The sequence below is a fragment of the Accipiter gentilis genome, chromosome 24, assembly GCF_929443795.1.
Source record: "Accipiter gentilis chromosome 24, bAccGen1.1, whole genome shotgun sequence".
In the NCBI taxonomy this organism is placed as follows: domain Eukaryota; kingdom Metazoa; phylum Chordata; class Aves; order Accipitriformes; family Accipitridae; genus Astur; species Astur gentilis.
Window position 1 is genome coordinate 15203023 of NC_064903.1, and position 12023 is coordinate 15215045.

The 12023-nt window shown below is 48.2% G+C and overlaps 1 protein-coding gene across 5 annotated transcripts in view; it reads left to right on the top strand.

Annotated features, from left to right (window-relative positions):
• DOCK11 (dedicator of cytokinesis 11) overlaps positions 1-12023 on the top strand; it is an 87380-nt gene that overhangs the window by 9778 nt on the left and 65579 nt on the right. For all 5 annotated transcript variants that reach the window (XR_007509380.1, XM_049827384.1, XM_049827386.1 and 2 more), the window contains exons 2-5: positions 8801-8917; positions 9143-9232; positions 9955-10037; positions 11083-11152. Coding sequence is in view for 4 of the 5 variants with exons in the window: in XM_049827384.1 (XP_049683341.1) it covers positions 8801-8917; positions 9143-9232; positions 9955-10037; positions 11083-11152 (360 nt within the window). In the remaining variant the exon portion in view is untranslated. The remainder of the gene's footprint in view (positions 1-8800; positions 8918-9142; positions 9233-9954; positions 10038-11082; positions 11153-12023) is intronic.

Genomic DNA, 12023 nt, shown 5'->3' on the forward strand with positions numbered 1-12023 from the left:
CTTTCAGATGGAAAGCGTGAGTCATTTCCACTGCAAGAGTTTTCTTGCAGGGTGCCAGGGCTGTGCACCCATCCTCCTCTTCCCCGCCACATGGCTTTTTACTTCTCTGAGAGCTCCTGTCAGACGCAGCCATCTCCATTTAACGCAGAGCAGGGGTCACGAGGGTTACAGCAGCCTTGTGCTGTCTGTGCTGTGTTTCAGAGCTGGAATGTGGCACAGACTGGCATATAACTCCTGTATGGAGGTGGGAGTGCGGGGACTCTCACCCAGACCCCTCTCTAATAAGACCCCTAGAACTGATGCACTTGCAGCTGTGTCTACTGCTGTCCAGCCATTGGGTTCCCTTTGCCCCGTGTACCCATTTCTGGGTGTAAAAGAGACAAAGCGAGTCCTGCAGCTTGCTGTGGGGGTGCTGGGGACTGGGGAAGGGAAAGCCTACTTGCCTGGACTGCAGCTGGGGAAACATTCATTTCCAGGGTATAGGATGAAAACTGCAGGGGAAAAAGGAGGTGCTGGGATACGCTGCTGAAGGCATCACTTAACAACTTCTCGGGGACCCCACGCTGACCGAGGAAGGATCTGTGTGCTACTGGGAGAGGAGAGCACTCGGAGGGCCGGCGTGCCACAGATCTGCTCCCGTGTGTTGGTCTGGCCTGTGCAAGCCTGTGTCCTGCTTTCCTCTTTCTGGGCCACAGAGCATCCACGTGCATCCGCGTGCTGTGAGCATCCATGCAAGGCAGAGCTTCCAGCTTCACTCTGGGATGCAGGATTTGGGTGAGCAGGGAGCGGGGTGCAGGAGAGGCTGCCCTGCAGCAGGCAGTGCCTGCTGGGCAGGCTGGGGCTCTGGGAACATCACACTGGAGCTGTCAGGAGCGCTGCTGTTTTGGAGGTTGCTCACCCGCTGCCCGCGGGAGGGCTGTGCAGAGCGTTGCTCTGAGCCGTGTTGGCACGCAATCCCTCCCTGTCAGGCTCCTTCTCCTCACCTCATGCCTCTTCCCTTCCTGGTTGCCCGTGGGACTCCTCTCTCCTGTCTGCAGCGCACACCCTCTCCGCCATCCACTCCTGGCCTCCCTGTCCCCATCTGCCGCCTTTTGCAGCTACAGAGCCCCAGCCTTTGCACAAGCTTCCCGTGACGTCGCCTCTGAGCTCACCTACCTCCAGGGTGGCCCCATCCCCAGGTGAGCAAAACCCACATCCCCCATCCCACCTGCCCCTGCACCACCTCGGACCAGCTCCCAACACCCCTTCCCTCTCCCTGCTTCCTCTGCTCCTCCTCCTCCCTCTCGGGAGGTTTTCCTCCCTTGGCATTTCACAAAGTGCTCGGTGTGTTTGTACGTCCGTCTTACAACCCGTCTCTCTCCCCTGTCCCAGGTGTAGACATTTTCCCTGTGGTCTCAAGCACAGCGTTTTTGTGCCTTCAGCACAGCCAGGATTCCTGTCTGGGCATTCCTCTTGTATTTTCAAACTTCCTTCTCTCTGGCCAGTGTAAAAATAGTTTTGGCCTGCTCATACCCAGCTTTATTGACTATTTTTCATCCTTGAGGTTTTACCATAGCCCATCTCTGCGCACCTTGCCCTGGGCCTTGCTGTTCCATCCAGCTGAGGGCTGGGTTTGCAGCAGGCTCGTGGGCACATGCTCCCCATCACCTGGTGAGAGCTGCCTCATTCCCTCCCTTCTAATTGCTGCCCAAAATGTGGCTTTGCTGAGAAGCCCACAAACCTCTTGGCAGCGGCGAGGCTGCGTTGTGTTGTGACTGCTGCTATGTGTGCTGACTCACACTCTCTCCCTGTTTGCCCTTTCCCCCCCCATTTCTGTTTCCACCTCTTCCCTCTCTCCTGTGCTTTTGAATGTAAAGTCTTTGGGCTACAGGCTTTATTCTGGCTTTGCACAAGGTTAAGGCAGTTCCAGGCACTGGATAGCCAAGCTCAGGGTTTCCCACTTTTCATTGTTCTTTCTCATGCCCAGGTTCCTGGAATGATGAATTATGTGTGAATCTCAGCTTTTTTAAATGAAGCTCTGTAGCCTTTCTGCAAGCTTGAGTTAGAGCATGTAAAAGGGATCAGATGGTAGTGCAGAAAAAGTGAGGAGTTACAAATGTTCTATTTAAAAAAAAAAAAGCTCTTAAAGACTATACAATTTGAGAGAGCCCTGACCTGAGATCTTTGAATCCCTGGTTTTGGAAAAGCATTTCTATGGATAGAAATTCCTCTGTTCCATGTGCCTATACAGTTTGCCAAGTGGATTTTCTCATTTCCCAATTAAATTCTCCCATGTACTGTCAGGTTTCATGAGCACAATAAAAAATGGGGGTTTGACCACTGTCTGCAAGGTATCCTCCCATTTCCAGATCGTGCATTGCAGTGTGAAGTTGTCCCTCTCTGCCCTGGGCTGTTGCCAGTCTCAGAAGTGATGTGATTGTGACTAGTATGTCCAAAGGGTAGTTGTACACTTCTGGTTTTTTCCCACCTTTAGCTTTTAATCACTTCCCCAGATTGACTTTGCTTCCTATTTTCTGTGTATTTCACCTACTTGGCCCTTTGGGTTTTGTTTTAAAATTTGGGCTTTACTAGGTGTCCACGTAAGTGCATTATAGCATTGCAACAGAAGAGGCAGTAAATGGATAGGCTGTAAAATACTCGCTAAATTTGGGGGAACAGTTGTACAGTCTGAGACAATACATTTATATGTACATGTGGTCCATGCTATTTCCTCTTCTCTCTTTAGCTGCCATAAAGAACCATCCCTTTTAATATTTGGATCACTTGTGTCTCTCTAGCTGCTTTGTGAGTGTGGGATGCATGCATTGGGCAGAGCTTCATTTCTGAGGAAGTGAGAAAACACCATGTCCTGGGTGCTGCCGAACCCGCAAGTTTTTTTTTTCAGTGGAAGACAGAGAGGAAGCGTTGCAGGGCTGGCTGTGTCGGGCAGAGATGAAGCAGTGTGTGTGCGCTGGCCGTTAGCGCTGTGAGAAGCGAAAGTCGAGCATGGTGCAGCTCTTGCACTGGGCTGGGGGTTGCTCTGGGCTTGGCTTCCGCCGTGCAATGGGAAACTTGCGCTGGCAGCCGACATGGGGCTCGTGTCAATGCAAAGGGATGAGCAAATGGGTTAAAGCTGAGCCAAACCAGCCAGGGTTGCCATTTTCTTCCCTGGATGCTGATTTAGATGAGAGCCAGCCTGAAAGGACTGAAAATACAAAGGCTTTCTGACAGTTCTCCTTTGCCACTGTTTTAAAAAAAATCCTCGAATGAAACATTTTCCCTTCACTTTCTGTACATTCACATCACTTGGATTATACCTGTTGTAATTCAGGGAGAAAAAGATTTCAGGAAAACATTAATCATATACTTATAATAAAAACATTGGCACGTTTGTATTGTATACAAACGCAGGACACTAGAAGACAGGTAGCTACTGTTTTTCAGGCAATAAATGTTTAAAATAGAAATGGCCTTTCCTGTACTTCCCCACATGAATATCTCCAGCTGTCATTGTGAACCCTTGTTTATAAAGCAAATATAAGGAATTTTTTTAGGCTTTGCATATGGATACAGAAAGGAGACAATTTAATCTGACTTCTTAAGATTCCCCCCCCTTGGTTAATGAGTAATTCCCTTGCTAAACCATTTCCTTCAAACTCTGTGTGGTGGTTTCTCTCCAGTGGGGGTTTGCGCTCGGGCTGGCAGAGGGCAGCAGGACAAGCAGAGCAGTGAGGATGAGGACCTTTACTTGGGGTTTTCCTTGTGCTGGGCTCTTTGTGCTTGCGCTTGGCCAAAGGCAGAGCCTTGCGTTGGTGTTTGTGGGCATGTTTCTGTTGAAGTAATTTCATTGAATTTCCTGTTAAAATGCCAGCTGACTTGCTCACTGGTGGAGAGAGTCAATATTCGAATAGATATGCTGTCGTTTTGCCTGTGCTCAGGGGAGCAGCAGTGTCAGGGCAGAAGCAGAAAGACAGTGCAACGTGGTTTTGGGAACAGGCTGGTGTGCAGGGCTTGAACCAGTGGGGTTTTTAAGAGAGGTGAGTGGGCTCATCTGGGAGGGTACACTGCTCTCCTGTTATCTTTTGATTTAAATGGTGTTTGTTCATGTTTTTCCACTATGAGGTCTTTCGCACAGGTCTTGATTTTTATCCCAGTGCATTGGGCCGCGGTGTTTTGGGCTAGGAGCTGCTGCTGGGTGTGCTTGGGGTGCTGCGACCGCAGGGGCCATGGGAGAAGGCAGCTCACCCCAACCTGCCCACACTGCTCTTATGCAAAAGGTCAGAGGAACCTGAAGAGCATCACAGTGCACCCGTCTGCCTGCCCTGGGTGAATAGCTGCTGCATGTATGCCAGAGAACAGGATGGCTTTGGCAGAACTGCATGTTTTTTCCTGCAGAAATGGGTTGATTTTGTTGCTGGACTGGCAGCATTTCTTTGCAGTTGGATATTGGCTTTCCCCGTGGAGGAATTTGTGGTTTCTAAGACTCTAATTACTTTAATCTAATAGTTTTTCCTGGGCTTTCATAATGACTTTGGTGGGTGCCATCTGCTGTTGTGACAGCACTGGGCAGTGCAAGGCTGAGCCCTGGATGCCGGGAGGTGTGTGCTTTAACCAAGCTCATCAGAAAAACCAAGAATTTGAAACCTGATTTTCCGGGCTTAAAGCTTTACCTCCAGCCCTGTTGGGACACTGGGCACTAGGGTGGGCCAAACGGTAAAAAATATTGTGATGGCTCCCTCCTTACTCTGCAGATCTGTCTGCAGAGGTGTGGGCATGTCTGGCCCCACTGGGCAGCCAGCGCAGTTTGGGATGGATGGAGAAGTCTGTGTTTCCTCGGTGGCAGGCAGGGGACAGGCCACATCCTTTCATAAGCAGCTGCTTTGCTTGCAAACAGCTTGACCTACCTCTTTTGGCTTCACTTTAGAGACATTGCTGTGGTTCGTGTTGTGGCCTGTGACAGCCTGGCTGCATCGTGCCGGGTGCGAGCACGGCCGGCGTAACGCCGTGCTGCAGGTGACAGAGGGCTGCTGTCTGCCGAAACTGGGAAATCCCACAGCTTGGGTAAGGAGAGCTCTAGGGACTGCATTTCTAACAGCTTCAGAGGAGAAATGCCTGTCTGTGGGTGCTGCAAAGCCCATGGGGGTGACAGCCCTCTACAGCCCTGCAGGCACACATCCATCACCTCCTGGAGCTCCCTGGGTCGTTGGCCGTGTGTCCCAGGAATCAGCATGGGATACAGATCACAGCACCAGCCTGCACAATGCATTTTGTCCGATACCACTAAATCCACAAGAGTGGAAAGGCTGTGGCGAGTTATTTTAAGGAGCTTTTTCATATCTGTGGTGGCAGTGCTGTATGGGCTTTGAAGCCTCTCACGTGAGGGTGTGGGATCCTTTTCAGTCCTTACCCTTTAATTGTCATCAAATCCCATGAGGGTCACTGCCAGGACTTTGTCTTGCTGGTCATCAGAGATGTCAAAGCTAGAAAAGAAATGTTATCAAGAACCCAACTTTTAAAAAGAACAACTTTAGAAACAGAGTCCCAGTTTCAGGACCATGCTGCAAAATAAAAAAGGACTAAAAATCTTGTGTAATTGGAAGGCCTGAGTTCTGCACACCCAAAGCCACTATTTAATGCCATAGCCATGCGAAAGGCTCTTAGAGTGAATCTAATTTACCGTTACAGCTGCTGCTGGGGCAAGGTGAGATGGGGAGTTGGTGTAAGCAGTGCTCGGGCTCATGGCACTGCTTTAACCAGTTTATGCTGCTGAGTTTTGCTGCGATTGCTGCAGTGATTAGCAGCGAGAAAAGTAAATTGGACAGGTCCGCAGAGAGCCCTACACCTGGTCTGTAGGGTCCTGCCTGGTCTTGTGGGGTGGCCAAGCTTTGGGGATGCCCGGCCCCAGACCTGCAAATGGGAGAGCAGCTCATGAATGTCCTGTTAGTTCACATTAATTTGCAAAGCTTGGCAAATTTTCACAAACGCGTAATGTTATCCTGAAATAACACCAGTGTTTCATATGATTAACCAAATTCAATTAAGCACTTAAAGAGCATAAGACTAGCTGAGAGAAAATGGGTTCCTTTTCTCCATCTACCTGTTGGGTTTTTGGGACTTCTGTTTTTCAGATGATCTCTTTTTTTTTTTTATGAGAGTCTCAGGTCCTGGAGCTCCACGTGCCGTGAGGCTGGCAGCACGCAACACTGGGGCTGGCAATGTTCGCTACCCCATGCCCCAAATCTCCCACGGCTGGGGGAGCCGAGCAGCAGCACCCGGCCACTCTGACACCGTGTGGGGTCTCTGCCGAGTGACCTTTTCTTTCCCACCAGTAATTTGGTGGGCTTCTGCGACGGCTGCAGTGCTTCTGCTGGTGCTAACATGGCACTGGGGCTTCCGAGGTTTCTTTCAGGATAGTGCAAGCAGTGAAGCAAAGTTTCCAGAGAGCAATTAAGTGGGAACCGTTTCAGATATCTGAGCTAATCCATGCTGGATTCCTGCAGTGTGGAAAAGAGACATTTTGAATGCAAAACTGTCTGGGGCAGGAGGTATATTTTCCCCAGCCAAGAGTAAGAGTTCTTTGTGGACAGCCAGAAGCACGGCAGAGCGGGTGCTCGGTGAAAGGCTGTGCAGAAATCGCTCTGCCCAGAGGCTTGCGTGGGACCCAGGCGTCGCTTACATTAGTAAAATGGGCCTTAATTGCACAGAGGCTCTGTGCTGTCCTTCATCAGAGAGATGCTGGGATGTCGTTCTGCTGCTGGGATGCGGTCCTGGGAAACACGACATGAAAGGTACCCGCCTTGCATTTCTGAAGTGCTGTGGGGAAAAGCTTTCATCTCGGTTTTGCTTTCCGAACGTATTAAAAGCTCACCCGTCGTGCACCTGGGACAGAGGAATGGCCTCTGCTCAGTGGGGCTGTTCCTTTGGGTGAGAGAAGCCAGAGGCAGCCTAAGAGAGATGGCTGCCTTTGCTGCTCCAGCCCAAAGGACCATCCAGGTTTGCTACAGACTCTGGATTTTTATTGTTTTTACCATGTACCAGAGTATGGCAAAAAAAGAATTTTTTTCTGTAATTCCTTGATTTTTTTTTAAAGATGCTGGTATATGAGAAGATACCAGCATACAAAGATTTTCTGCAACATTTCAGAAAAAGATTAAAACAAGATTAAAATATGAGCATCCCCAAACAGCTCCTGCCTGGGGCCATTACCCCCTTGTGTGATGACTGCCTCCCCAAAGTCCCAGCACCAGCTCCACTTCAATGCAGGAGATGCTCAGTTGTCATTAAAGCAAAACCCTGGCTCACCTTTGCTGCACAGGGTTGGAAGACATTACTTAATGCATCCCAAAGACTCAGGAGCCAAAGGCACAGCACAGAAACCTATGGCTATGATTGGGTCTGGTTGTTTTTGGAAGAGCAATGTTGATTTCTTGGCTTATCTCACGTCACAGGTAATATTGAGCTGTTTGGATGGTTGGTGGTGTGGCTGTTTACCCACTTGTGTTATATGATGCTGAACTTTTGGTCCTCGTTTTGGACTCATTTTCTTAGGCTGCAGGTTGTGCTGTCTTCAGAAAGAGACCTCGTACCGATCTCATTTTTAACTCAGGGCTATGTGAACAGTTCATCCCAGCAAACCCATTCAGCTGGGGGGTAAATATTGCTGCCAGTGGGGAAACATCCGATGTTCCTCTTCCAAGGGAGGAGAGCCCAAACGTGCCATCCTACAAGGGTGTTATCACCAGAAGCATGTGCCATCCTGGCATCACGCGGCTGCTAGAGGAGTTTGATAAACACTGTCCATGAAATGGCCCGGCATCAAGATTTTGGTCAAGATTCAAAACAAGGCAAAGCTGATGTATCAGAATTTGCTTCCCGTTTTATTGTGACCATTCACATAGAGAGTCATGGGTTTGCTTTTGGTGTGAAGTTTAATTTTCACAACTGCAGTGCTAAGTGCCTGACTCTTACTTATGAAATCTGAAGTCTAGGGCCGGGCAGCTGAAATGACATTTGCCTACTTCAGAAGTTGTCCTTGTGTTTTTCTCTCATTTTTTTAAGTTCTGTTTTCTGGACTTGTAACACGGACAAAAGTAATGCAATAGCAAATCTAATGGCGTTCTCCTAATAGTTTTTACTTGTGACTCCAGGGATTTTGGAGACGTTCCTCTTGCTTCCCAGAAATGTAAGCAAGAGCAAAACCAGGCCCCAGATATTTCCAGCCTTTGTCTCTGGCTGAGGTGTGATTTATGGAGAGGGCTTTCCTGCCTTTCTAGAGGGATGCTGCTCTTCCTTCCACGGCGTGAGATTCCTGCTCTGGAGTTCATAGCAGATGGCTTGCTCTCATCTCGCCAGCGGCACATTTCCAGAGAGAGCACGACTCTCATCAGCTCCTCTAGCAAACCCAGATTTGAGCTGAGCCGAGCCAGTGTAGGAGGCCTTATTTCTTCTGAGCTGGATGGATGAGCTGCTCAAACATAAATATGCTGAAGGTTGCAGCTGTTAAAGCTGTGGCTTGTCCAGGAGGATTTCTTGCTCCATTAAGAAATTGGAGACTGTGCTTAGACCAGAGCAGCACAGTGCTTTGTTTCTTCCCACAGCTTATTACCAGGCACAAATAACTTAACCCCTCATTTCCCTCTCTGCAAAACATGCACATTGGTGGTTACCTGCATCACATGAGTATGAGATTGCTGAATTAACGAGCTGTCCATTGGTAACACAGTTTGAAATTGCCAGGCTAAATTAAGCATAAGATGTTAGTTACTGGTTATTTTATATATTATATATATGTAAATTTTTTCATCTTCTGTTTTTCCTGCAGGAAAAAACCAAAGTGGTTGAACCCTTGGACTACGAGAACGTGATCCTTCAACGCAAAGTTCAGATCTACAGTGATCCCCTCCGGGACCTGCTGATATTTCCAATCGAAGATGTATCTGTGAGTTTGTGCTGGCTGTTTCTCATGTTTGAGGCTCACTAATCTCCAGTCCTGCTTACCTTGGAAAATTGCCACTCTTAACTACATGTTAATTTTGGCTGCATTTCTGACACAAAAAACCAAAATGACCCACTGGCGATTTGGGCCCACCACATTTATTTAAAGCAAGTATCAAGCCCTGAAGACCCGGGTTGCACTGAAAACATGTTCTCCTTTTTGCCACAGATCTCAGTCATCGGTCGACAGAGAAGGACTGTCCAGTCGACGGTGCCAGAAGACGCTCTAAAGAAAGCTCAGAGTCTCTTCGTCAAAGAGGTGGGAGCAAAAGCCCACGCAACGCCTGCCTTCAGCACTTTCTCCCTTAGGCAAGATGCTCTGCCATAGCTCCTCGTCTGTGAGGTTGCAGATCACTTAATTTTTCCTGTGTGGGAAGCACCGGTCACTGGCCGGCTGGCTGCACGAGATAGTTCTCGCACGTGCCTCTTGTGCAATGCTTCTTTCCAGCGGGTTTTGTACGCAGACGTGGTGTGTGGCTTTGCACCGCCTGCCTGAGCTGCAAGGTGTGGGCATGCAGCAGGGCAAGGGGTGGACTACACAGCCTCCCTGGAGCATCCCGAGTGCCACGCGTTTGTTCTGTAAAGTGCCGCACTCTAGGAGCATTCCCTCCAAGTGCAGTGGAACTACATGCCAAGCGATGGTCAATGACGAGTTAGAGGCACTACATTTCCGAGGGCAGAAAATCGGTGTTTTCTGGAAAACAGTCCCCTCCCAAATCACTACTCCTTTTTTAAAGCCTTGGAGCGATGAAAATACAAAATTAGTAGCTGTGTGGCAGGCCAGACGCTGTGTGATTTTGTCTCTGTGATGAAAAGGTTCCTTATGAAATTCTGTATTGCAACGCAAAACAAGTGAAGTGGCTTGTTCAGACCCTTTCCACTTGTGCTTACCTCACCCAACAGTCTGTAACCTTTCAGACTTGTGCATGGTTTTGTTTTGCTTGGTGTAGCTTTCAAAGAGCTGTATTGTTTTCCTTTCAGTGCATTAAAACCTACAGCTCAGACTGGCACGTGGTAAACTACAAATATGAGGAATACTCAGGAGACTTTCGGATGTTGCCATGGTAAGTGTCGCGCTCCCTTGGAATACTAATGCATGGTCACAGGACTGGGGTTTGAGCAGGGTTAGGAGAAACAGTCTGCCCTTCTTCCCGATGCCTGTCCCACAAGCAGCCTCCTCTCCAGAGGTATGTCACTGAAGGTTAGAGGGCCAGAGGTTCATGTTGTCTGGGCACCTGGCAGGATAAATAGTGTTGGCAGTGTCTGCTCGTCTCAAATTGGGAGCCTCGTTGTCCCCCTGGGCTGATGTTCTCTGCATGCTTGATACAGCGTTCCCGTGCTGAGCAGATCCTCTTTGTGCCCCTTGTTCACTGAGCTGTTGTTTTACAACTCCAACCCGGTGGTGGAGTATCGTTACTAATGCTGGCAGTGCTGGAGAGTTATGTGCTCTGAAATGCTGGCTTGTGCCAGTGATTCCAGCCCCAGAGCTAATCAGGTTTTTCAGACAGGCGTATACATCTCGGATTTCTGCTGGATTGTTATTTTCTCAGTGGTGGCGCCTGCTCTGCTCTCGCCCCCCGTGCTCTGTGCATGTCTGGACCACTGTTCAGACCACTCGTGTGCTAGCAGCTTGTTAAGTGCATTTTCTTGTTAATTGGCTAAAGTGGGTCTGTTCTGAGGATCTCGCAGGGGTGTGAAGCAGCAATGGGGCAACACTGTGGATCAAATCGTATTAAAATTTTTTGTGAATGATCTTGCACTCCGATCTTGCTTCTTTTTTAGCAAGATGGGAGATAAACTGGCCTGCTCTGTCTCTGTGTTGCATGAATTCAAGTCAGCAAAAACTCTGCAGAATAAGACAGCTAACACAGAAAAACCTAATTGCATACTGCATGTTCTTTATTTCCACAAAATGCACTCAGAAGTTACCTTTCTCCAGCTGTAAGGGGCTGTAGGTTTCTTGAAATCTATCTATCTTCTGCAGACGGACAGTTCTGCTGTGCTCTGTAGTCTGCAGTTTGGCTACTGCTTCTGGATCTAGCATCAGCTGCTGGCTTGGAGGACACTCGTGTCCCAGTCGTTAAAAATGAAAATGTGTTATGATTTCAGCAAATCCTTTAGGCCAGACAAGATTCCAAGCCATGTGTTTGAAATTGATGAAGACTTTGAAAAGGATGAGGTAAGGAGCTTTTTTTTTTTACATATTCTGCTCTAAGATCTGTTAAAAAGCAGATTTCACAAGGCAAAGTCAGAATTCAGTTGCCAGGAGTGGTTTTCTGGTGAGATGTTTTGTACTGTGAAGATGGGACCAAAACTGAGACAGTGATTTATTTCAAAGTATGACAAGATAATCTCTTGGAGCCAAGGGTCTCCTAAATTAGCTTCAAGATTAGCCATAATATTTTTCATGGCTTTTTCACTTGAAACAGTGCAGCAGCGGAAGAGAAAAAAAGGAAGTCAAACAATTACTAAGTAAAATTCTTCATGTCCAGAATTAAAAGTGGGCAATTTGGTTTTCAGCTATACTGCAATATCAGGGTCCTCCTCTTAAAAAGCTTTGTGCTCTACTACATAACCTGCAATTCTTAATCCGTCACTTCTACCCAATATATTCACAGCGTGTCAGTCCCGTTCTGTATATACTATGCAAATGTTCCGAGGCATTTGCTTCCTCTGGAAGTTGGCATGTTTGTGCTCAGCTGGTTGCAGGGAAGATTTGCAGCCCTGGAGCTCTTCCATGGGGGTGAGCTGGGGGCTCTGACAATTGGGACATCTCAAACCTGGTGGTCATTTTGGAATATGCAGATGCCATGTTTCCCTGTACATATCACATTTGCTACAAGAAGGGTAGCATTTTTCTGAAGTACCACATGAAGCTTAGTTCATGCACATGACATTAAGAAGTTTTAGTTTATGGTGGGAAGAGTTTAGCCCAGCTGTTTAAACTCCTCATGGAACCAAGATGCTGCTGCTGAGGAGCTGACAGAGGAAAAGGGAAGTTTCCTTCTTGCAGAGGTGAAGATTTGAAGGGGCTGTTTTCATGCACATTT